The sequence below is a fragment of the Rhipicephalus sanguineus genome, chromosome 1 (assembly GCF_013339695.2).
Source record: "Rhipicephalus sanguineus isolate Rsan-2018 chromosome 1, BIME_Rsan_1.4, whole genome shotgun sequence".
Classification (NCBI taxonomy): domain Eukaryota; kingdom Metazoa; phylum Arthropoda; class Arachnida; order Ixodida; family Ixodidae; genus Rhipicephalus; species Rhipicephalus sanguineus.
This window is the reverse complement of record NC_051176.1, coordinates 20460817-20488077: the sequence shown is the minus strand read 5'-3', so window position 1 is coordinate 20488077 and position 27261 is coordinate 20460817. Positions and strand designations below refer to the sequence as shown.

Here is a 27261-nt window from a genome sequence, read left to right as displayed (position 1 = left end):
ACCTTGAGTACATAATTGAAATAGCTAATAATGATGTCCTGCTTATCTTTGACTGTATGCATTGCGGTCTTTATTAGCACAGAAACACATATTTTAAAGCACAAGCTCTAGCCACGTGTTTCTGTGCTAATAAAGTTAGTTATGAGAACAGTGCTGGTGTTCATGCCTCTTCTTTACCTCTGTTCTTGTTGTATCATGCTGAGTGCACTCAACATGTTTAACAGAATCCAACTCGCCCAAATGCTGACTGTAGTGAATCGATCATCTTGAAGCACACGTAAGTAATGTAAATAAGTAGTGCATAGAATCTGCAGGGCAGTGCATGCACAGCAGTAAACTATCGAGGTGTGCATCAAAATATAGACCGCACACACAACACGGATCTCTTCGAGCTGCACAATGAGGGATTTGTTTTCGTAAGCTTCACTGCTACACACTGATGTAATGTGAAGAAAACTAAATGCCATACTGTGAAGCATACTATCTGTGGCCATTTGTTGCTGGAAAGTGTATCACCACATTGCCTAGTACTGTACTTCAAGAGCATTCACAAGAAGTGGCTGATGAAAAATGAATACACACGTTAACTTTTACGGCTTCGACACAGCTGGATCATCTGAAGGCATGTGGTACTATTTTGCACTTGTAGTTATGTAGTACTAGCTATTTCGTGATCCTCTCAGAGTTTTGCTGCTTAGCACCAAAGGCTCATCGTCAGCCCGTCCAGTGTTCACTGCCAGGACGAAGGCCTCTCCCAGTGATCTGCAACCGAGCCTGTCCTGTGCGAGATGATTCCATGTTATGCCTAAAAGTTTAATTCCACCTAACCCTTTGCAATCCACGGCCGCACTTTCCATCTCTTAGTATCCCTTCTGATGGTCTAACTGCCTATCTGTTATCCGTCCTCCTCGTGTTGTCACCTGCGCAGGTCCATTTTTTTCCCTTTAATATATACTGCGATATCTGCTGCCCCTGTTTGTTCTCTGATCCACTTTGCCGTCTTAGTATCTCTTACGGTTACCCCTGTCACATTTTGTTCCATTGTGCGCTGTGTGGCTTCTTTTTGAGTTTCTTTGTTATTCTCTAGGTTTCTGCCTTATTTGTCTGTGGTTCTTAACTTCTTCTCAAGTTTCTTTGTTGTTCTGCAACTTTAACAACATATGTGAGAACTGGAAAAATGCAGCGGTTGTACACTTTCTGCTTTAGTAACAATGGTAAGTTACCATTCAGGAGTTGAGAGTGCCTGCGATATGTGTACCAGCCTGTCGTTATGTTCTTTGGTGGATTTCCTTTGCATGAGTAGGCCCCTCTGCTAATATTTGGCCTAGATAGACATACTCTTTTACTCACAAGGGTCCAGTTTGCTTTTGTTTGCTATCATACAGGAAAACTTGGGACATTTTTGGTCTAGTCAGTTCATGGAAATCATTCGCATTTGCAGGGGTGAGACAGCTGCACATATTGTGCATTTTTGATATGATTCCGTTTTCCTGCGCCAAGCTGCTCCAAAAGCATAAAAATTGCAAAAATTGCGCTGAACTGCGCCGAAACGGCCTCACAAGCAAGAGTTTTCAAGCCCGCGTCAGTTTCAGCATGGGAAAACGTAACTTTAGAAGCAGCGCCAGGGATACGTTCGCAGAACACGTTAACGTGCCCAAGCGTGTCGTTCTATGCGCTTTTTTGATGGAGGTGTAGACGTGCGGGCGTTGTTTGCATGATAAATATGCGTATTCACTAGAAAACAGAAACAAAGGCGCATCTACAATACGAACTTGTATATTTAAACAAAAGCGTGTGAGGCGAACGAAGCAGCAGCGACGAGGCGACTGCCGTAACTTGGGTGCGGCCGCTGTGTTTCCAACGCACGTGCTTGGCGGGTAAACAGAGACGATCGGCCAAGGTCAGGGATGTGCTAGCTGTAACTCGAGTTCACCGGATGCATTCGGTGCCAGCACAGTAAACACTACACGCCGTCAACGTGTACTTCGAGCCTTGAGCACGCTCGCTCGGCGCTGTTGCTATAGAGGCTTCCATAGTGCTGTGATAATTGCCTCTGAGCGGTTGTAAATATGTGTGACCCCCCCCCCCCCAAAATGCACTGCCCCTCCACTGGCTTGCTGCTTCTCGGTTGGCTGAGTGTTCTGGGTCTACTGTCAACTGTCGCGTGGCGGGATTATTCACTCTCAGTTTCTGTGCATAGCTTGTTCCTCTGCTAGCTACGGTTTTGGTGTCGACGCTGCTGCATGTGTTCTCCTGCAATGAGCAAAGGTGAGTATTTTTTGTTTGGATAGAGTGAATATTTCCGGCTGCATGCGTTAACCTCGTTAAAACATACCTGCCGTGAACGCGGCATAACTACGCATTAAACGGTAGTAGGCACTAACCACCAAGTTCAAATTTGCATCTCCTGGCATGCGCCGACGCCGTCGAGGAGGAAATAAATGCAGTGCCACTGTAAATAGTGCCTCAAGTGCGTACGACAAAGCCTTTTTTGTTTGTTCGTTTGCCACAGTGTTGATTCGGGCTTTCTCGTACGACCGTCCTATACCACATGGTGGCGACATCAAGGAGTGTTTCAAAACTATTACAGGGTTTCGAAACTAATTACGCTTACAATGGCATTACGCTCGCAGCGCCGTACACGCGCGCATTTGACGACGTAGTGTCCGAGCAGTAAGGTTTCTCGGCGCTCGCGACACATTCTTGAAGGTGGTCCCGCACAAGGTAGCAGCGAACGGTGGTGGAGCGCGCTTTTGTTATCACCTATTAAAAGCGTGCGGTACACTTGACGCTACGCCACCCGCGTGGCCGAGCAGATAGCTGGAGGCGCTTTATTGTGATGGGGTGCTTATAGGCGTACGCAGGGTTCCTTCCCCTTCAGGGAGGGTGAAGGTTCGTCGCAGCGCCCCCCCCTCCCGATTAAGTCAAAGTATGGGCAGTATAGGGCAAACTTTGCCCCCCCCCCCCCCCCCCACCCCGTGCGCATGACTATGGGGGTGGTCATACTGGCACGTTCGTCGGTGGTCGCCATACCGCTTTTGTTCTTTCCTGATGTTACGCGAGAAGGCGTTGCCGCAATTGCGTGCTAGTTGGAATCGTTCAATGACCGGTCTCTGCCATTACCGAAAAGACTGAACACCTTTTGCGGCACACTTAGACTTGCGCGATATCAGGGGTGCAGTTAAAATAGTGCATTAATAGTAGAAAATTAAAGTAACAGTTGTCTAGAAACTTCACTTGTACTAGATTTGTAAATGGGCAAAGATTTTCACAGCTCTTGGTAAATTATTAGTGAGTAACTGACCATCGTCAAAAATAAGCTCTCACCATACTTCATATGCTCATTCGCAGGGCAGTCCACAAACTGCAGCAGCTCCGTGCTCGCTTAAGTGGACTGCAACAATGACGTCATTGGTCTTTGGTGCAAGCAAATCATCAAAGATACCGAAGCTGTGTGCATACTGTGCAATACCACAATTTCTTGTCTTATGCATGGTGTTGCAGCTGTCAAGCGCCATGCAGGAACAAAAAAGCATCTCGAAGCGACAGCAAAGCACAGAGATGGCAGTGGTATTTTGAAGGCGCCCAAGATGGTGCAGGCCACGATAGACTTCTCACAAGGAAGACCCCTTGAATCACTGCAAGATCGTGTTGTTAAGGCTGAGGCAGTATTTGCCCTGTCCGTAATGTCCAAAGGTATACCATATTCTTGGGCAGACACTGCCATCGAGATCTACAAGGTGATGTTCTCCAACAGTGAAGTTGCAAAGAACTTTAGCTGTGGCAGACATAAGTTGTCATATGTCACCTCTGATGGACTTGGACCATACTTTAAGGCTAAGGTCATCACGGAGCTGTGTCGGCCAGCTGTTTTCTATTCAGTGATATTAGATGAGGCAGCCAAGCCCGAACAGCGAGTGCAACAATTGGACATCCAAGTGAGGTACTTCTCGGAAAGTAAGAAGCAGGTTACTGTTGAGCATCTTGTGTCATTTAACCTCGGTCGGGCCACAGGAGACATTATAGTTGAGCATATTGAAGAGGCATTGGCCGAGCTGCCAAGAAATTGTTTGCTCTGCTTTTTTAGTGATGGTCCCAACGTAATGAAGAATGTGAAAGCAAAGAGTGAATGCCAACTCACTTGACATTGGTGAGTGCAGCTTACACAAAGTTCACAATGCGTTTTCCAAGGGACTTGATGTGTTTTCTTCAGATGTGGAGGAACTAGCGCGGGATGGTTATTGTTACTTTAAACATGCTGTGCGCGCAGAAGCCATAAAAGAACAAGATGTGCTGGGTATAGCACCCCACGTGTTTCTTCGCCATGTCTCAAACCGGTGGCTGACACTGCAAGATTCGCTGTCTCGCATTCAGGAGCAGTTTCCGGCACTTCGTCGCTTCTTCTTGAAGGATGCTGTTGCAAACAGGCGATCTGACGCCCAGACCCAGCATAAGCGTCTTGCTTCAGCTTTCAACAGCAAAACGCTTTATGCAAAAGTTCTCTTCCTGAGGAATGCTGCCGAACTATTTGCCGGGTTTCAGAAGCTGTTCCAGAAGCAGGAACCACTTCTTCATTTTCTTCATTAGGAACTTCTGGCATTAGTGCAGCGGGTGCTTAGACGGGTTCTGCGTGGCGAAGCATACTGTGAAAAAAGTGCGCAAGACCTAATACAGCTTGACTTAGATGACTCAGCACTCTGGAAGGCGCGTCCAGAGCTTGGCACAGACACCGAGAAAGCGATGGAGGATTGGGATCCGGCAGAAAAAAAAAGCATTTCGCCTTGGGGCTCGATCTTTTTATTTGGCATGCAGAAAGGCACGTTGCAACTTGGCATGCCGGCGTGAGAAGCTTGCTCTAGACAACACGGAAATTGGGCGTAGAAGAGATTGCACTCGCGAGCCGAGGGCATCACGCGTGAAACAAAGTTTCGGTTCGCCGTCGGGAGAACAGCCACGGCAACTATCCTGAAAAAGTATATCAAGCTTGCAAGTCCGCCTGTTGGCGGCAAAGGCGAAAGCTCAGTCGTGTCTCAAAGCATTGTTACTTGCAGGCGAATCGAGGTTGCACGCGCAATATCTGCACTCTACGACGAAGCAGCTATTTTCCCAACGGAGACAAACAGCGGACGCGGACGCCCCTCCCGTACGTAGCGGAGCGCGCATGTCAAGCGGCCGAAGGGGCTTCTCCGTCGACCACGCAACCGCTCCCCCTCCTCACACCACGCACCCGCTACGGTCCCTAGAATATACTTTCTAGTCTGCTGTCTCCACGCCGTCCCCATGGAGGGCCGCGTCCGCGCCGCGGATGCATGCGCAGGGGGCGCTGCAATCCATCGGAGCGCCTGCACGGTGCATGTCGCGCAGGCGGAATCTGTGGAGTATCGCGCCTTGCCGTTTATTTTGCGCTCCCGCATGAACTACACGTTTTCGTTCTCTTCGTGTGGGCAGAGACTGTAATGTCTTGAACCGACCAAACATATTGCACTCAACGTCGTCTCTTGTCTGGACACTGCCGTAATCACACTAAGATCAGTGGTGGATCTAGACACTCATTTAAGAGCGCGCGGTTGCTTGAAGCAAAACCAAAGGGCGAAAAATTCATGTTTTTTTGTATTAAGGAGTTACTCTGATCACAAGACTGGCATCATAATATATATACTGTTAAGTTGTCCTTACGATGGTTACAAACATTTCTAAGATAAGTTTTTAATAAGCAAACAGTTCTGAGAGTAAAAACATTACAGTAAAAGCTCGTTAATTCGAATTTCACATGGACACCCAATGAGTTCAAAAAAAACCGAATTCGAACTAACAAAATTCATTGAAAAAACAGCAAGAAATGAGACCGGGTTGTTGGAAGATCACTCAAAACATTTATTTGCGAAAATAATTAGTGATCTTGTGATCACTGTCTGCTTCTCTTCTTTGAATGCGATCGCCATAGCCTTGTTTTCCAACGCGCGGACGTGGCGGAAAGCATCCTCTTCGCCTTCCTCGAAGCTGAAGATAGGCGTGCGACACGCATAGCCTCCATTAGCTCCAAAGCTGAGGGCCGCGTCGGCGCCTCATCCTCTTCGTCATCCGCACCTACATCGACGACAGGCGCTTCTCCGCCAGTAACCTGCGCGATGATATCGTCGGTGATTGTGCCGCAGACCGCTGCACAGCGATGTGCATCGACGTAGTCGTTGAAGCTCACGTCCTCCAGCGCATCCCGCAGTCCGGCAGGAATGACCGCGGCCTCGCGCTCGTCGGGCTCGCAAGCTGTGCCAGCGCCGGCGCTGGCTGTGCCCTCGCTGGCCACACAAAAGCCACTGTGGCGGAAGCAATTGGCAACAGTTGTTGCCGTGACCTGATCCCAGGCCCGCACCAACATATGCAAGGCCGTGAGCAGCGTCACATCGTAGCCTTTCGTACCGGCGGCGCACAACGCCAAACGCTCCAACATGTGGCGCCTGTAAAAGCACTGTCCATTGGTTGCAGGGCTGCTGTTGTGTTCGGCGGCAGAAACGAGAGCTTAATCGCCTTCAAGTCCACATCAACCACGTGCGCCAAGCAGTTGTCGGCTACCAAGAGCACCCTTCTGTTAGTTAATTCAAACTTGCGGTCGAGCTTTATCAGCCACTGTTTGAAGATTTTCCGCGTCATCCATGCCTTGCAGTTGGCTGTATACTATGCCGGTAGTGTGCGGATGTTCTTGAAGCAACGAGGCTTCAGGGCCTTCCCTATGATCATCAGTGGTAGTTTTTCGGTCCCGGTCATGTTTGCTGCGACCAAGACAGTAACGCGCTCTTTGCTTCTCTTCCCGCCAGCACAGTTGTCGCCTTTGTAGGTCAACGTTCTGCTCGGCAGCAGCTTATAAAATAATGCAGTTTCGTCGGCATTAAATATATCGCGCGGCGAATACGCGTGAAGGTGTTCTTGCGAAGCACCGCTTTGCCACTTTGCGCATGTCTCGCTGTTCACTTCTTTGCCTTCGTCAGACACGGTGTGGAACACAATCTCGTGCCTCTCTCGGAAACGATGGAGCCAGCCCTCTGAAGCTTTAAAATCATCAATGTTCAGGCGAAGCGCATAGTCTGCTGCCTTCGCCATAACGATAGGGCCGCTCAGTGGGATGTTTTGGCTCCTCATTTCCTTGATCCACGTGAGCACTGCGCGCTCCAATTCTGGATGCTTCGCCGAGCGGAGCCTCTTGCGACTGCCAGTGAACGCATCAGTTGCGTAGGCCTCCTCAATCGCTCTCTTATTTTTTATATATGTTGAAAGAGTGCTTTTGGGGATGCCATGCTTCCTTGCGATTTCAAGCTTGCTTGTTTTGCTACCGTCCACTTCACGAAGGATTTCTACCTTCTCCTTGAGCGTTTTGGTGCTCTGTCCTCTTCTGCGAGAAGTCATACTGTTGTAGTAAGTGCGGATATGCTAGGTCCAGCAGCCGAAGGCAACACCATCACAAAACCCACGACACGGCACCAAATGACTCCGTAGCTCTGACGTCCACGAGGCCTAGCGACTGAATGTGCGGCACACAAAGGGCACAGAGACGCCAGAGACGACACAGACACGTCCGGCACGAACGACCTCACGATGCGAAGAGCGAGCGAGCGAGCACCATCAGTGACTCCACGTATCCGGGCGGCGTGCGCTGCCATGTGTGCTGCGCTCAGCACTCGCGCCATCTATCATTGAGCCATAAAAGCCCGCGGCGGCAGTATAAACTACAACCACGCAGCGGTGCGCAGTTCGAATTATTGATAGAGGAGCCGATGCGCGCGTGAACTAATGAGTTCGTTAACCCATAGACGCCTATATATCGTGGCCGGACCATGGCCATCAGTTCGAATTAATGAGGTGCGAATTAACGAGCTTTCACTGTACTTCAGATATATTTAGTGAGCTAAGTCTCATAATCGTAAAGGTTGGTTCTCGATGTGTTACGGTGACAATAAACGCAATGCAGTTCTCCGAATGGGTGAGTATATTAATTACAGACATCGTAATGTTGGCAAAGATTTTTTTTTTCAACAATAAGCGAAGTTGATACGATTTCGCTCAAAGTATTATTAGATCTATTTACTGTCCGACAATATCTATATATATATATATATATATAGACAAATCTTTATTTTCGTCTTTGCTGGGGTCCAGGGAGGTGGCAGCCGGGAGACTATACAGCCCTACAATGACGCCACAAATAAGTTGCACTCCTACGGGCTGAGATATTTACGGCAGAAGCTTGGCACATCAGAACCATGTGTATCAGCCGAAGAACAGACATATGGGATCTTTTCCACGAGTATCTTGCCACAAGGTTCAAAATTATAAAATGAAAGAGGTGTTGGCTTTCATAATGTGCGCTGTATTTGGTTGTTGGCTCCTCCATTGAAACTGTAGGTTCGTTCTGAAACTATAGGTTCGGGAAATAGGCGCAAAGCGCGGCACAAGAACACATTCGTGGCACAGGAAATACTTAACCAGATGTGTCATTCAGTGTCAATTCGTCGACTGCTCGCGCACTGCACATGTCTCGCGCTGCTTATTTCTTTCGTTTGCTTTTTTTTTTTGAGGTGTAGGGATAGCTGACCGTTTTCTCGCATTGTAGTACAAGGTATTCGAAATCGGTCACATTTCCAAAACAGAGAACACACGACAGACTCACGCTGCTTTCTGCCTTTCGGGTTTTCACGTTTAGGTTGTTCTTCGGTATACGTCTCCCTTTCGCTAGCGGGTAGCAAGCACACATGTCCTCATTAAAGTATAGAAAATAGAAATACTATTTTTTATGCACTTTAGACCACGGAAAGAGAACCTAAAGCATTCCTCCAACAAGCGACGAGGATTCGTCACTGTACAATGGCTTCACGTAAGAAAGCAGAAGCAGATGGTTTCACTCCTTCCAGGCTGTAAGCCGACGAGGAAGGTCGAGAAAGCTTGTGGCCCCGTGGAGCCAACTCAAAGCTTTATTAAAAATATGAACATGTTAATTAGAATAATGACCTCCCGAACGCCAAAAAAAAGCCCTCTACCCAAATTCGCCTAACTGGGCGTTTCTGAAAGAATTTCTGCGTTATTGAAAAGAATGGGAGGCACATGCCACGAACACAATTGGTGGTTTCCTTTCATCGAGCACAGCAGAAGGGCTCCATGTCACAATTGAGAGCACAGTGCAACTGCTCGAATTCCTCAGGTCTGCTGGTTTTAGATATTTGATGAGCTCAAATTTAAACAAGGACAAGCTGGAAAATATATTTGGGAATGTTCGGCAGTCCTCTGGCACAAATGATCGTCCCACTGTTGCTCAATTTTTGATTACTATAAATGCCCTTACATTTTATAACCTCGCAAGACCACCAAAGTCGGGGAACTGTTCAACGCAAGTAATCAGCTCTCTTTTATCTGGGAATGACATAAAGTGACACATGCCTGCCACAATTGACGTCGTTGACAGCCTCATTGATGGTGGAGATTTCAGTAGCGCGGAGATTGCACTAGCGTCTGGCACAGACCACAGTGCATGTGTGGGAAAAAAAGCCACGATATGCTGACTTACTATATTGCTGGTTATGTGGCGCGTAAGACACTAAAGAAGACACAGTGCGAGACTTGCGCAACATGTCTCACATCGAACAGAAACACAGCAACGGGGAGTGATCTGGCCTCCCTATTCACAGCTCACTTTGATAACGGAGGCCTGATATACCCCTCCGGACCTCTCAAAGCAGCTATTGCAAAACTTGAAAATAGTATTACCACTTATTTCAGCGTGAGTAAGCTGCGTCAAAAGAGCATTGTGGATTTCAGCGCTTTCTTAAACAATAAAACAGATTTGCCTCATCTGGGATGTGAAGAACATTCAAATTTCATCACAAAAAGCTTCATGAAGTTCTACATTTTACTTAGATTCCGCCTCTTCACGAAATCACTGAACAGCGAAAGAGAAGTAAAGCGGCAAAGAATGAAGCTGCTAAAGTTTAGAAGATGCAATTAAATGACGCTGACGAAACCCATCTCAAGGAACGAATAAAGATTAAAAATTCTGATGCTCTCAATTCTGTCTCGTGAAGTGATAAGCAGGACGGATGCACTGAGGGATGGTGGTCATCACTGGGAATCTTGTGTGACGCCAGACTTCATGCTCTTCTGCAACTTTAACTAGCGCTAAGGTATTTCTTACTTATTTGTGCTCAATGTCACGTTTTGTAATAAAAGCAAACACCGCAGACCTTCGACGTGAAAAGGTAAGCAAACGCGAGAGCGCGGTTGTAAACGGCTCCGCCAGCCCGTCCGTAAGCGAGAGTCGCGGAAGGGGCGTCTGCTCAAGGAACTCCGATTGCCCGCAGCGCCACCGCCGCATGCATCCCCGAGAGGCCGCGGCGGAGAGCGGAGACCGCAGACTAACCAGTATATTCTAGGGACCGTACAGCCGCGGACCCGCGCAACGCCGGGCTGCTGCCTCCCACCGCCATCGCTTTTTTTTTTTTTCTCCCCCCGCTCCTTGTCCGTTCGTTCTGCGTCCCCTCCTCCTTCGTAATACCGTCGCCGCTCTCTCCCCTGCTGGCGTATCTCCGCTAAAAAGCACGCTAGCTCCCTCGCATCTCTGAGAACGTTCCGGCAGCTGCATTATAACCGGTCTGTCATCTCGGGGGACTGCACAAAAAGCGGTATACGTATACATGGAGCTCTATGGGGGGGGGGGTAAACGGGAGTCAGAAAAAGCCGCATTATAGCCGGTACTTCACTGTAAGCGGTTACGTTATAAGTGGTCTGAGCTGTACCGTACTTAATCGAATGTAGCTTGCACCCAGTTTTCAAGAGTTCTAAATAAAAATGCACCTGTGCGTAATGTTACAAGTTCTTTTGAAACTGTGGCATGCCGCTATCTTGACAATCAGAAAAAAAAAAGGCAAGCACAATGCACCCTCATAGGAAGTGAAATTTATTCTGCTGGCAGTTCTTTTCCTTCAGTGATCCACTTTTGCTAGCTTTAAGGTCGCTTCTGGATACACCTTGATTGCATGCCATTTCAAGGGCTGTTACCTCAATAAGCTCGGTCTACATAGAGCTGCTTGAGAATGTGTGAAAAATGAAAGAGAGTGAAGAGTGCGCGTGTGTCAGGTGCGGGTCTCGGAGGCTGTGTAGTTGCCGAGAGAGGAACTAGATGGCGCGAGTGTCAAGTGAACAATGAGAGGGCGTGCGTGTGCACGTGGGAAAATGAGAGAAGAGAGACTGAGAGGGACGCAAGGGGTCGGACTTGTGGCGTGGGTGAATGAAGGGTTGTGTGCTGAACGTTGCCGATTGTCGAGTGTGACAAGGGGGGCCTCATCCGGGATCGACATGGCAACGGAAATGGAGACAGTGAATGTGCCAGAGGAGCTGCTGCAGCACTTGCTGGGGCAAACAAATGGCTCCACCACACAGTACGAGCAAATTGCGGCTGCTGTCAGACAAAGACTAATGACGGCCGACCCCATGCCTGCGGGCTCCATGACGGCGGCAGTGGCAGTGATCCAACCGGCGGGTGACTGCGGTCCTCGGGAAGTCAGCCCCCGAAGTTCTCGTGATTCAACGATGTGCAGTCACCCGAGGAGTTCCTGGACCGGTTGGAGACCTTTTGTCTGGTAAATGGTGTCGCCGCTGACAAAAGGCTTACCACAGTGTGCCCCCTGCGCTGGAGGGGAGTGCGAAGTTGTGGCTGCGCTTCATCAAATCCTTTGCATCTTGGTAGGTCTTTAAGACGGCGTTCATCTTGCAGTTCTCCTCCATTGACGCGAAGCGGCGCCTGAAGCAGGAACTTGAGCTCAACACCCAGAAGAAAATTTAAAAGAACTTATTTACACGATTGCGGCCTATTATGACCGGGTTGGCGGTGAAGTGCCGGAATCAGAAAGAGTCGACTGCGTGTTGTGGCAAACGCACCCACAACTCCAAGATTTGGTGGAGGGCAAACACTTCGCCAATCTCGGGGAGTTGGCAAAGGCCACTGACGGCCCATGGAGCGTTATTGGAGGCGGTTTCAGTACAAGCCACCGCCACCTCCAACCAATCAAGTTGCAAGGCACCTTGCCTTCCAGCCAGCTGGAAATGTGGCTGGCCTATCTGGGGTGCAGCCCAGCGTTATGGTGGCGGCGGCTGCAGCGCCGTTCCAGCATCGGTGGCATCTTACTGGCCATTGCACCCCGCGACGATACAGTCGTCCTACCACTGGGACCAGTTGCACAGATCGCCCACTTCTGCTGCAAGGTCACATCTCCCAACGCCGCCGCAGCCACAAGGATACCAACCGCTCGACTCCGGTAGAATTACCTGCCATTGCTGTGGTGGCGTCGGTCACGTAGCCCGCGAGTGCCCTTCAGGTCGGCATAGGAGCCCGCCCCGCTGCTACCGATGCAATGGAATCGAACATTTTCACTCACAGCGCCCGGGAAACAGGAGACGGTAGGTGCTACTCCGGCAAGAACCTACGAGACAGCGCCGCGGGTAGTGGTGTTGGCCGGCAAAAAAGGCGCCTCTCCTGGAAGTGCAGATTGGGCAGACTACATTCCTGGCCCTGCTAGATACGGGCTCAAGTGTGAGCTTGCTTGGAGGACCAGCGGCAAGGGTAGTGGAGGCGACGGGTGTCAAACTCGGGACATGGAACGAGCACTCCGATTGGCATCAAGTTGGTCGCAATCAACCACATCCTTAACGTGCAAGGTACATTGGGCCACGAGCAACCACATCCAACGCTTCCTGTGTGTGCCAGATTTGTGTCGGGACATTGTGCTTGGCAGAGACTTTTTCACTGCGACAGGCATATCCCTACATGTAGTGCAAGGTGGGTGGGCTATTGGAATTGACCTGCAGTGCATTGTGCCATTTGCTAAGCGTGACAAGGATATAACCACCACGCTTGTGATCAAAGAAGACGGCGAATCTTATTGTTTACAGGGCCTTTTTGAAGAAGTGCTCGTAGTCCCGGCCACAGGCAGCACTATTCTAGCTCACGAAGACATGCCAGCCATGAATAAAGTGCTCGGTGACTTCTAACATTTGTTTACTGCAATTCCTGGATGTGCCACTCTCGCTCAGCACTGCATTGACACTGGGGATAGTGCACCTACGAGCATCCAGTAAATGCTAAGAAGCGTCAAGCAGCTGCCTGGCGGGCCCAGAAGTCAAGTTATGACCGTCATCGACAGCCAACGATCATTAAAGACGGTGACCTTGTGCTCTTGGATACTCACACCTTGAGGGATGCGTCCAAGGGTGTTCCGGCTAAGTTGACACTGTGGCGAGATGGACCTTAACGTGTGGTCATGCAGGTTGATAAAAATGACTTCACCCTGAGTGACCCAGCTACGAGACGTCGTCGAACCATTGCCAGTGCCGATCAGTTGGTGCTGTACCACAAACCATTACTCCTCCCTTCCACCCTGGATTCACGATTTGAGGGGAGGGAGAGTTCTGATAGATGAAAGGGAGTGAAGAGTGCGCGTATGTCAGGTGCGGGTCTCGGAGGCTGTGTGTAGTTGCCGGGAGAGGAACTAGATGGCGCGAGTGTCAAGTGAACAGTGAAAGGGTGCGTGTGTGCATGCGTGAAAATGAGAGACAGAGAGGGTCCCAAGGAGTTGGACATGTGGTGCAGGTGAATAAAGGGTTGTGTGGTGAACGTGGTTGCCGATCGTCGAGTGTGACAAACGCCTGCAAGCTTGTTATTGAGGTCCGGATGTTTTCCCATTTTTGTTCAGTAGAAACTTTTCACAGTGGATGTGCAGCTGAAGATTTCCTTCCTTTGTTTGCAGTGCTCACGGACAGAGATTTCGGGCACGCAAAATAGACGTGATGCAGCTGTCCTCAGGGTGCAAGACAACGTAGCATGTATTAGCGCGGCACATAAAAGAAAGGGACAGGACACAGACGTAGAGATAGGTAGGCGCTACCTATCTCTACGTCTGTGTCCTGTCCCTTTCTTTTATGTGCCGCGCTAATACACGCTATGTTCATGGATGACCAACTCGCCCGATCAGCAACCGTTCTGTGCTAAACAACTTTCCTTTTATATGAGCGTTCATAATGAAGGTGACGCGTCACCATTTCCACTTGGCTGGGAACAAATTTCAAGCAGAGAGACCATAGGTACAGTGTAAAACGGTCTGTACCTGTAGTTACTGTACCGTAGTTGAGCACGACATTATAGTGCCTAGAATATACTGGCTAGTGTGCTGAGGCCGTGCACTCGCGTGGTCACTGCCCTGATGCCTTCCTACAGTCATTGCATGGCGGCGCTGCAATTCTCTAAGGTGGGTCACACATCCGTGGCTCCTCCACTTTCGGCTGCGTAGCACTGCGTTTTCTGCTGTGAATTTCAAGACACTTGTCCAGACGGAGGAAAGCTTGGCGTCAAATTACTGCCCGCAGAAAACCCTCAACTGGCTTGGCACTACAAAATGACGAACTGTTTAACATGTAAACTGTCGTCCTTTATGAAAGGGAACTTGTGAGCACGTGGCCTGTGCTCTGCGGCGATTGTTTTCAGCTCCATCAACCGCGAACTGAAGAAAGCTCGTCCGGTTTTGGCGTCATCTATTGAAAAACAAAATAACGAGTAATGACCGTGGACTAGCACTGCTAGATCCCTCTCCGATCGCGCGACGTGCGATGCCTGCAGCCTGCGCCATGTTCGCGCACCGTGCTCGATTTGTTGGCAATAGACAATGCGCTGCAGGCATTGCCGATCAGAGAGGGAGTGTAATCTAGCAACACTAGTCCACCGGTCATAACTCGTTATTTTGTCTGTCAATAGATGATGCCAAAAGCAGATGAGCTTTCTTTAGTTGTCGGTTGATGCAGCTGGAAACAACTGCCGCAGAGCGCGGGCCACGCGCTCACGTGTGCCCTTTTATAAAGGACGATAGTGTACCTGGTACCTTACGTCATCTGCTAGTTTTCATCATTCGGTGCTTAACCACAAAATTTGCGAAACAGAAAAGTTAAATTGAATATCCTACGACAGACCCAACCTGCCAAATTAAAACAATCACCTAATGTTCAGACATTAGAAGCAATAAATCGCAATAAATCGCGCATCCGGGTTTGTAATCGCTCTTGCAGTAAATACCCTGTCAAAGGCCCTGCCCTTTTGAGCTCGTGATGCTAGGGTCCCAATTTGAATTTTTGCTTGCTTTTTTAAAAACTGTCATCTCGTTGATAAAAGTATGCGTCCTTGTCGGAGGAGCCGCAATTTGGTTTTAATATGCGCAGCTGTCAGTAGCGGGCCCGTCGCTGATGGCCCTGGCTTTGGAAGGCCCACTGTGAAGCGACTACGCACACGTCCGCCCCTTGCTTTCCAGGGTCAGTAGCTGACGATTAAAAAAAAAACAAGATCACAGTTTAACTTAAAAACAATGCGATACCAACAAATTGTATTGTCATACGAAGTAAAACTTGCAGCTAAGTCTTTTGGATCTGACCTCTCGTAACTCAACAAAACGATGGTTTAAGGGAATACGGCTGCTCCAGGGACCGAAGCGGTTGTCGTGTTGTCAGTTCTCTAAACACGAAGTAAGCGTTGTGGGCACAGCAAGTTTACGAGCAGTCTCCTGATGCCTCGAGATAGTGTGCGCGCCATCGGCTGCGCACTTCAAGTGATGCAGCCCCCCCCCCTCCCCTCACCTGGCGTCTCTTCATGCTCCGTACGAACTACGGGTGGGGCGTTTCCTTTCTGTTTGATGAGCAATCGACAGTAGGCTTCGCATGCGGGTTGATGTTATCGCACACGCACTCTGTGCGACGGAGACGGCCGGCTCCTTTCATCTCCGCTTCAGCCGCGTTCGTCGCTAGCTTTCACGAGGTTTTATGCGTTGGTAGAACATACGATGCGCAGGGTGATGTTATCAGTTTGGACTTTATACGAAAAAGTGACAACAGCAGCGACGGCCGAAACCCGTCGAGAGTGGCCATATAATTGCTATCGCAATAAAGAGAAAAAAAAACTGAGTAGCCATTCCACGCTGTGATGTGGATGACCAGCGAAGCTGTTTAGCGCACGGCACAGAGGTGACATGGTGGAGGCCATTTTCGTATCTAAGGCCAGGTTGTTAAGAGCCAGGCTGTTAAAGGGACACCAAAGGCAAATATTAAGTCGATGTTGATTATTGAAATAGCATTCCAGAAACCTCGTAGTGCTTGTTTCGTGCCCAGGAAATGCTTATTTTGAAAGAAAATCACGTTTTAGTGGTCCGCACGGCGTTAGCGCATTTCAAATCACCCGCCTGAACGGGCCTTCTGACATAGCAGTTGCCATGCCCAACGTTGTCCGCTTTTACTGCCCGGCCGCCGATGCTGCGGTTTCTTGTGCAACAGCGGCCATCAACCTTGCCAAGACGCAGCCACGGGCCACTCCGTAGCTGTACAGTTTACTGTAACTGAGGCTAGCTTCGCCAGCAGCAGCAGTTGAGTATCAGCAGTGCGAAACTAGCAAGAGCCAAGCACACGCTGCAGTACCCGATACCGAAACTACAACTGAGACGCGCAGCTCAACGAAAACGGAACTTTTGAACCACTCGCGCCGTTCCCCATGGTAATGCCAAGAGGTTATTTTTTCCATGAATCAAACACAAACGAACAAGCAGCATTTTATTACATCTTGTGATGCCCGGAAGGTTCTTTTTTTATCGCAACTAGTTCGATTACTAGAGGTTAATTGTACTCGGGACTCTTGATGTCATCGGGATCATTTCCAAAATGTCCCACTCGTGGCGCACGTCGTGTCCTACATTTACCTTAATTTCTCGATTAGTAGAGCACTACGGTTGATAATACTGACGTTTTAGACGTTTTCACACTTTAACCTTTCACTCTGACATAAATTATTTGCCTTTATTGTCCCTTTAAGGGGAGGTACTACTCGAAAAATGCTAGATTTTTCCAAAATTACATTTTTCTTCTTTTTACTGGTTTTGTCAAGTTTAGTTTCTCTACCTTCGTCACAAAAAAAAAATCATGGTTGTATTTAAATAGGAAGTAGGTTAAAATCACTTTTAAAGAGCACAAGGTGGCTATTAAAAACTAAAAATAGCTCATTGTCTAGAGTCCCCTGGAAAATCTCACCTGGCTGCTTGCCATTGCAATTTGCATGAGGAGTTCACCAAAGCCAAATGCTCAAAATAACCATGATTGCCAAGCTCTCATGATGGAAGAAATAACTTTAAAAAGCATATCTTTCCCACATAGACGGGCTTTCATTTTTGCCTTTAAAGGGACACTAAAGGCAAATAACAATTTATGTCAGAGTGAAAGCTCAATGTATGACAATGTCTAAAACGGCAATATTATCAACAGCAGTGCCCTACTTACCGAGAAATTAAGCTAAATGTATCACATGATGAGCGCCACGAGTGGGACATTTTTGAAGTGATCCAATGACGTATGAGAGTCTGCCTACAATTAATCAATAGTAATCAAACTAGCAGCAATGAAAAAAGAACCTTCCGTGCATCAAGAGATGTAATAAAATGCTGTTTGTTCGTTTCTGTTTGATTCATGGAAAAAAGAACCTCTTTGGCGTCGCCATGGGGAACGACACGCGTGGGTCAAAGGTTCCGTTTTCGCCGAACTGCGCTTCGCCCGGTGCCCGGCTTCGCTCACACGGTCACGTCTCAGTGGTAGTTTCGGTATCGCGTACTGCCGCGTGTGTTTTGCACGCTCGTGAAAGTCACTCTGACAGAAAGTTCGACGAAATGCCGCATGCATGTGATGTTGCCGGATGCCCGAATGGTGCACAACGCCAGCGCTACAGCAAGGAAACCGATGTGTCTTTTCACTGGGTGCCGCGGAATGAACCCTTACGCTCGAAGTGGCTTAGTCGCTGTATTGGAGCCCAGCGTCGTGAGCCAATGTCTGGTTGTCAAGTTCTCCGTCCACATCCATTGCGGCGATTGCGCAAGCTTCGATGGCCGTTGTTGCTGCTGTGGGTCCCGCTACTTTCGCTCTGCTGCTACTAGTGTCGGCGGCCGCGCAGTGAAGGTGGGCACGGTTGGGCACGGCAGCAGTGACGTATGAAAGTGATTTCAGGCGGGTGATTTGAAGTGCCCTAACGTGATGCGGACCACTAAAACGTGATTTTATTTCAAAATAAGCAATTCCTTGGCATAAAAGTAGCACTACGAGGTTTCTGGATCGCTATTTCAACAATCAACGTCGACTTAATATTTGCCTTTAGTGTCGCTTTAAGGTATGTTTTTCTCAAGATGCAATTTTTGGCAACTTCTTGAGTTTGGACATCATATTTTTGGTACTTCAGGATGAAGTACCAAAAATCAGGATCAGGATGAAATTTTTCCCACGCATACCTTAACATATAAAGAGTGCAGTTATCTCCTTTAAAACTTGATATCACTTATGTAATTATTACGAACTTAAAGTAAGCAATTAGTGTGGGCTCAACATTTTAAGATTCTCATGTTTTATTTTTTCTGATGTACACACAAGTTTTCTGCATTCTATAATTAATCTGGAGCAATGTGAGGCATTGATGGCTCATAAATATAGAAGTTTAGCGACCGAAAAAGTGTGCTCAAAGGTGTTCCAATTTACGCATTGTCATGGTACAAAACTAAAACTATGCAACTTACAGTAAAACTGATAACATAATCAGCATAAAAAACTATGTGAACAGCAAAAATTTTACTGCTCTAGGCTACAAATTAAAGAAACTTTTTTTTTTCGACTAGCATGTCCTCTTAATGTTCAATATGCAATATTAATGCGAAAGCCTTAGATGCCCAATCAAACGCAAAAATTGACCGTCAGCGTGTGAACATGAGCGATGAAAAAATGACCATGTGATGACGTCATAGTGACGTCATAGATTGCAAGAACTTGTGCCATCATCATGACGTCATACAGTAACGTCACATGACTTGTTTACATGACATAGTTGCTTTGCACTGCCTCCATGATTGGTGCGCCGATCATAAAGGCAGTGCGAAACCAGGTGATGTGCAGAAAGCTTGCAATGCCTCCGATCCTGGAGGCTGTGCAAAACCACGTTGGGGGCAGAAAGCTTTCGGAGGGGGGCAGAGGAGGATCACTACATCGAGTGAGAAGAAGGTTTTCGCCTTCTAGTCGTCTTAGGCAAATGCATAAGACCCTGTGAGTTTTTTGGTTTTTTTTTTTTTTTTTTTGCACTGCTCTCTAGAGGTCACTAGGGGGTTTTCGGCGTACAAAAGGAATGTCCTAGCCGTATATATAAAAGAAAAACGAAGTTTGTTACATCATGTCCTCCCCCGTTGAATGCACTCTCGGACACTTTCGCGGAAGCTCGACTTGAAGTGAATCTCCATCTTCCAGGCAACCTAGCGCATGCACAGTCTGGAAGCACAGAGAGGCCTCAGAGAAAGGGAAGAGAGTATTGGAAGAGGTTGGCTTTCTGAGGCTAGCTAAGTGACGTCATGTTACGTTCAGCAGTACAATCGATAGAGTACCTGGCTTTCTCCTTGGAGTTTTCCTAGCGGAATGCATTAGGGACAGCGTGACTCTTAAGCATGGAGGCACTGTTGTACGTCACGGTGTTTGTCTACCACGTCTGCTGATAACCACATAGATGTATTTAGAGTGTTATTTCATAAAGTACAATTTTATTGGTCCAGTATTCTGTTTATTTGCTAGCATCAAAAATAATCGCTCAAGAGTTTATTCCAGAACACTTAACTGCATGACGCCCTCATTTTTGCATTATCGAGTGAAATATGGAGCGCTCCTGAGGCGATTTTTCTCCATGAGATTGTGATGAATCGAAATATTTCTAGCTCCTCATAACAGCCCCATAATAATTATTCAGGTGCTTGAATGTAAATGCAACTTGCTTCTCCAGTGTACTCCAGGATGTGAAATTAGCGGCTCCAGAGTGCTCCCAGATGCAAAATTACTGGCTCCAAAGTGCTCCAGAATGAAAATTTTGCTGCTCCGAAAATTGTGCCAAATCAGAAGTCCTTGGTAGTATCACTGTAAGCGCTTTCTCGCTGGTCAGCTGGCTTCAGTACTCAAGCATCATGAATGGCAGAAACATTTCCTTACAAAAATACTTAGTGCGACGACTTTGTAAATATGGGCCCTGGTCTTCAGCATCAATGAACGAACAGTTTAATAAATTAAAAAAAAAACCTGAGCTTGACTGCGAGAAATCTAGGTGTTGGATTTGTCGCAGCAATGGAATACCAACTATTCCAATCCATGCCTAGCGTACTCTCGTTTTGAAATATAAATTAGTTGAGAGCTTGTTGTGTGAGCACACTGCAAAATGCTATTGTGTGGCTGCAGGTACTGAGGACCCAACCCGCAACCGCTACAAGCTGTTCCTGGAGTGTGCACTTATCCTCACTTCAGTGGTGCCCCCTGAGCTTCCTATTGAGCTCTCCCTGGCTGTGCACACCTCGTTGCTGGCTTTGACACGACTAGGTCAGTAAATAATGCAGTAATCAGAAGAGCAACCCTTGCATCATCTCACACATGCATGCCAAGGCTACACCTCATATTAAAGAGACGGGGTGTGTAAACACGGACACAAAAGAGAAGTCAAGACACCACAAACGCCGGCTAACAACTGAAAAGGCGCACAAGGGCAGAAAAGCAAGAAGGCATGAAAACTTATCTGCACGTGCCCAGGCAAAAGGCGACACTGATCAATCTGGCATGCGTTGTGGTCTACTTGAGCAATAACTATTCAGACACTTGATTTCTTCATTATGCAAGTTAACCGACGATTGGCTCACGCATGCGCTACCACTATTATCAGTATGTCAGGCATCAACCATTACATGCGTTTCTTCATTCCTGTGACAGTGAAAAATCGCGCATTCATCGAAGTTTGGCATGCACTTACGTTCTTGACAATGTAAAGATAGATTAGATGGTGAGCCTACGGTTAGCGATCACTTATGTTCCTTTAATCTCTGGTTAACACAGCGACCCATTGCCCTACGTAGAATTCGCAGCTAAACGGAATCTTATACACCATACACATGCGGCAATCAGTAAATTTGTTGGTATGTTTCACAAAACAAATGTCAGTCCGCTTCTTGTCTATCACCCGCTCATTCTTTCTCTGTAATGCAGCACATATCTTACCTAGCTTATTGGCAGCCGTAAAAACAATTACTATAACGCTACCGCCCACTTTCTTTAGCCTATGAGATACACAATGAATGTAAGGAATACCGACGACACGCTTTTTCCTATTGCTTTCGGCAACCATGCTCGGACTTAAAACGGATTTCTTTAAGCATTCAGTGACAGTGGCCACTGCCATGCATGGATAACCTACATCTAAAGACGTGTAACCTGTGTGTTAAAGCTGGCACTCATTTTGTGTTCACATGACTTAGTGAGAGAAGACTTAAGGCATGACCTGGCTATACCATTTCTTACAATCTTAGAATGTTTCAACGAGAAGTTTAACAGTAGTTTTGAAGATCTAGGAGAATATTACCTGTGTAGGGCAAACGAGTCGCTGTATTAACCAGAGATGAATGGAACATACGAGATCGCTAACCGGAGGCTCACCATCTAATCGGTCTTTACAATGTTGAGAGTGTAAGTGCACACCAAAATACGATGAATGCGTGATTTTGTACCGGCACCGGAATAAGTTTGTGGTGTCTTGACTTCTCTCTTGTGTCTTCTGTGTTTGCACGCCCCGTCTGTTTAACATGAATACTTACCAACTAGCTCAGCTCTCTTTTATTCTAAACTCAGACAGCTGCAAGAGTTTACTGCACTTACTGTTTTCACTGGTCATGCAATCTGTTTAGACATTCCTCAATGAATGGGGGCAACATTCATGAAGTGAACGGAAGGAATAAGGTGCCAACAAGATGAACGCAAAAAAAGACATGGACGAACGCCTCGTCCATGTTACTTCTTGTGTTCGTCTCGGCGCCTTATTCCTTCCGTTAACATGTACCAACTAGCCCAACAAAAAGCTCTGCTTCACGAAGTTTCCGTTACAACGAGGGCAGTAACATGATAGTACTCTTGAAGCACTTAAAGTGAACCCCTCTTCCTCCAGGGTCACATTTTTGAGAAAGGAGCAGTAGAGCTTGTGTTCTTAATTTTTGAAAGTGTAGTACAGTATAGACCGCTTATAACGTAAGTCGCCGGAGTCGCGAATATCCGCACTATAAGCGGTGCCGCACTATAACCAAAACAACCTTCTCCAAAGGCTGCACTTGCGCAAAACGTGTTGAGCATGTAGCCTCGCGTGTCCGATAATCGACATATGCGATTTGGGGCGCTTACAACCACTTAAATCTCCGAATATTCAAAAATTAACCGCCAAAGACCCGCATTGCCAACGAAATGAACACGGGGGAAAAAAGCAAACAAAACAAAGTGCCATCGCGGAAATTCGCCGACTACGTTTCAGGCCACCTCGAGGTATGCGCATTACACAGAAACCATGTCGAATCGCGACCGAAATTTCACGTGCTGAGCGGTACCGATCGTTCGATTTCACGGGCGCGCACGCGATGTCCAAGACATTGCAATCGAATCCGGAACCACCATTCGAGAGTTGCATGTGCCGACCATGCCCTCGTTTTCATTAACGATATGATTCCCTTCCCTTCAAGTGCAGCCATCGCAAAAGGTTTCGTTGATTCCGCACCAAACCGCAACTTTTATCGCCCGCGACCGCTACCGAAAAGCAACCAACGCTGATTAGGCCTAGCCGGCGGTTCAGCATATTGTCGCGGGAAGTTTGTCCAAGACAACATGAAGATCGGACGTCGAAAAGATCGCACTCAAGTACTAAACCAAGAACAGCGCGCGTGATACGAAGTTTCGTGTTCGCGGCCGGGAGATCAACGGCGACAAAAGCCCGCCAAGCTCGTTTAAGTCCGCGCACTGGCAGAAAAGGCGAAAGCTCGCGTCATGAAGCCGCAAAACTTTTCAATTCGCGGACGAGGTAGCAAACGCGATATCTGTAGCAAGTGTGATAACGACGGCGCTTTTCCCGACAGGAAACTTACTTTAAAGCGCACTTGATGAGGACGCGATCGTGCGTTCCACGCGGAACGCACTGCCGGCAAGCGGCCGCGGAGCCTTGCCGCCGCCGGTGCAAAGGCTACTCCGTCGCCTAGGCAACCACCATCCTTCCCCACTCGGCGAGCCCGCACAGCGCTGCCGCGGTCTTTTTCCTCCCTCCGCCCCTCGTTCGTTTACTGTGCGTGCCCTCGCCCTTCGTAACGACCTCGTCGCTCCCTCCACAGCGGCGTACCTCCTTTGAGAACCGCACTCGCTACCGCATTATAAACGGTATTTCATCTTGGGGGACTGCACAATAAGCGGTATGCGTATACATGCGGTTCTATGGGAGGGTAAACGGGAGTCGAAAAAGACCGCATTATAACCGGTCCTGCACTATATGCGGTTACGTTATAAGTGGTCTGCACTGTACTAATACAGGAGCACTGATGCAAGCAAAGCTAGTGGTTTGGTTGGCTCCAGTACAGCACTGTAAGAGAACTGGGACGGTTTGACAGCCCACAATTGCGAGACTGCATTTTAAATGGGATGTGAGTTTGAGGCACTCTTTACCCAAAGTTGCAGTGGTAGACACAAATGCTGGTCTTCTTCGGTGTTGTGTTGTTGCTAGTCTCAATTTTATTGAAATGCCTTGCAAAGTGATGCTTACTCACATAATAAGCCTTTGTAGGAACAGCTCGCTCAGGAATAAATGTGAACAGGTTTGTGGAAGATGATGAACCTTGTTTGCAGGGGTGTACTGTACAGAGCCCTTCCGGATACCATTTGCAGGCAAGATTGAGATCTGCTGCTTTGACAAAACTGGGACACTCACCTCGGACAGTCTTGTTGTTGAGGGCATTGCTGGGCTTAGGTGAGTTGTTTTTATTGGGGTCACACTACACTATTAAACACTGTGCCAACCGTAATACTGCAAAACCTTGTTGATACCAATACCATTTAGTCCATCACTGCCAACGTTTGTGATCGAGCACTAAAAAATTTTCCAGTGCAGTTGTACTCCTTCTTACTGGTTAATCTGTGTCCATCAAAAACATGAACTTTCAGTGCCCACATTCAGTACATTACATACAGTAAACTCCCATTGAGACGGTTAAGAGAAATTCTCGCATATACAGAACAACATGGAAATGTTTGTTTGGTTTGATAGACTCAATGCAAAAACAGAAGAATCACTTAGCTGCTTCACACCTACCCACCTGTTCAGATGAAGATGCAAGGCAAAAACAAAAGAATCACTTAGCTGCTTCACACCTACCATTCTGTTATGGTGACGATGCAGTGCAATAACAGAAGAATCACTTAGCTGCTTCACACCTATCCTTCTGTTCAGATGAAGACGCAATGCAAAAACAAAAGAATCACTTGGCTGCTTCACACCTACCATTCTGTTAAGATGAAGACGCAGTGCAAAAACAGAAGAATCACTTAGCTGCTTCACACCTACCATTCTGTTAAGATGACGACGCAGTGCAAAAACAAATGAATCACTGAGCTGCTTCACACCTACCATTCTGTTAAGGTGACGACGTAGTGCAATAACAGAAGAATCACTTAGCTGCTTCACACCTACCCTTCTGTTCAGAAGAAGACGCAATGCAAGAACAAAAGAATCACTTAGCTGCTTCACACCTGCCCTTCTGTTCAGATGAAGATGCAGTGCAAGAACAAACGAATCACTTAGCTGCTTCACACCTACCCTTCTGTTCAGATGAAGATGCAGTGCAAGAACAAACGAATCAGTTAGCTGCTTCACACCTACCCTTCTGTTGAGATGAAGACCCAGCGCATGAACAGAAGGATCACTTAGCTGCTTCACACCTACCCTTCTGTTCAGATGGAGACGCAATGCAAAAACAAAAGATTCACTTAGCTGCTTCACGCCGACCCTTCTGTTAAGATGAACCTTTGCAGTGATCGTCAATGCTGGTCTTGGTGGAGGATTCAAGCAAAAAGAATAAAAAAAACGTCCTGGAGGGAGGGAGAACTGTGGTTAAAGCTGGCGCCTCCTCCAACCTAAGAGCAAAAGAAAACAAGAGAAAATGAGTCGGGGGCTTTGGCCGCTGTGTATTTGTGCACTCCTGGCATTCTACTGTTGGCCAGCCAGATTACAGAGGAGGAAAAAAGAACAAAAAATGCTTGTGGGCCATCGCCTTGGCCGTGGACAGAGAGGAAAAAACAAGAAAAGGGGGAAAAAAAGGAAAGTGAGAACGGAGACAAAAACCACCATCGTGGTACTGGCAGCAACCTGTCGGTGGGGTCAGGTGCAGTGTCGTCATCCTACAATGACGACAGCGCGCATTTTGTTGTTACCATATTTACTCACCTAATGATCGTAACCTGAACCTACTGTTGCAGTGATGGTGGTTATGGCCTTTACGATGCCACATGTTCGTTTTGTGAGGTTGCACAAAACAGCATAGTGGAAACTCGCTTTGTGCTGTTTTGTCATGCATGCGGTATGCAAGTTACACATCTACCATTGAAGGCTATTGAGCATGTGTTCAAGCATGGCAATATCTGACATCATTTCTCTAAGACCGACATGAGATGCACGGCGCCTCAAAGCAGTTGGCAAGAAGCCGCGGACGTGTGTGGAGCCGCAGGTTCTAGAGGAAATGTTACTGAAAGTGCCCACTACAAGGCCTTTTCTTTCTTTTTACCATAGCGCGGAAAAGACTTGAGCTTGCTCGCATGACCGTGCACTGCCATTGAATCATTCCAGAACTATGACAGGGAACACACACAATGGCTGATATTGCGCATAGCAGATGAACGACTTGTTCGGCCTTCCTCGATGCGTGCGTTCACCTTTGCACAGCGCTCCCTTAGTGAAAACCGGCACAGCTTCATAAAAAATGGGGTACCTGCTGCAACACAGAGCCAAGCATCCCTAGCTAGTGGTGTGCAGCACGTGCATCGCCTACTATGCTCACCCTGTCAGTACCAGGACACTCATTGTAAGGGATGCATGCGTTTCCCCATGTGTGGTGAATTTTCTTCGTGCTTGCACTGCCTCTAATGCCAGAATGCAGGTCTTGTTGAGCATATCTGGTGATGGCAAGCTGCTCTCGCTTCTGCAACCAGCCCCACACAAAGTGGTGGCAGTGATCAGTGGTGTGGCGTGTTTGGGTTGTCACCTACTATGAAATGCGTGAAGTTCACTTACACCAGTGGCAACTGTGCTAAGACATCTGCACTGGGAAGCAGACAGTTCATGATATAGTTGCTCGAAGATTCTTGTAGGGATAGAGTTGTCGTGGAGAAGTGCTTGTGCGTTCTTCAGTTGCCGTTTTGGGAGGAGACTAATTGATCGTCAAGATAGACGAAGCGGAAGTCGAGACCACGGACAACTTCATCGATGAAACATTGAAAGGTTTGTCTGGTGTTTCTCTGGCCAAAGCTCATGAAGAGAAACTCGAGCAAGCCAGAGGCGACAATAAGTGCAGTTTTCAGGATGTCATCCGGATTGATGAGTATCTGCGTGTAGGCCTTCTAAAGTCCTGTATGTGGTGGGCACGGTACCTGTTGGGGTTGATGCACCCGTTTAGGGTGCAGTAGTCTCCACAGGGTCACCAGCCTTCAGTCTTTGGGGCAAGGTGAAGTGGTGAGGCGCATAGTCCGTCGGAGCAGTGGGTGATTTCTTCGCAGAGCATGGCTTCGAACTCTGCTTTGGCAATGCACAGCCAATCTGGAGCAAGGCGATAGGCGTGGCAGAAAACGAGCGCCCAGAGTGGTCCAGATGTACTGTCTATTGTATTGTGGAACTAGGACACGCTGACACTCTCTTCGATCCAACTAAAAAAGTCTGAAGCCGCTTGCTGCGGCCGCTTTTTATTCGCTTAGATGACGTCATAAAACATAGGGAGCCTTCATGTGCGTGCCTCCGTGCCTCCGTCTTTTAGGGTGGTGACAAGTTTGATCATGGTTGCCCTACCAGTGGCTTCGGCGGCCGCCAAACTTGACGGGCCGCCATCTTGGTCCCCAGCGTTCGCTCGTTTACATTGAATGTAGCGCTGGTTTGAACAAGAATGGGGTGGTTTGTTTATATAGCAAGTTTTGAAAGCTGGAGGGTTGTTCTCTGAAATTAGCTGCAGTTCTAGAACAGAAAGAGCGTGTTCATTGACTCGAGTTCGTATAATATACTGTGAAAACAGCTCGTTTATCGCAGGGCACCCGCCACATTGGCCGAGTGAGGATGTTTTTTAAGGAGCCTATATTTGTGATGGGGAGAACCTC

General features: G+C 47.8%; 1 protein-coding gene across 1 annotated transcript in view; it reads left to right on the top strand.

The window, feature by feature from the left end:
* LOC119389803 (endoplasmic reticulum transmembrane helix translocase) overlaps positions 1 to 27261 on the top strand; it is a 554079-nt gene that overhangs the window by 200622 nt on the left and 326196 nt on the right. The window contains exons 9-10 of the mRNA XM_037657194.1: positions 20299 to 20436; positions 23755 to 23875. Of these exons, the coding sequence (XP_037513122.1) occupies positions 20299 to 20436; positions 23755 to 23875 (259 nt within the window). The remainder of the gene's footprint in view (positions 1 to 20298; positions 20437 to 23754; positions 23876 to 27261) is intronic.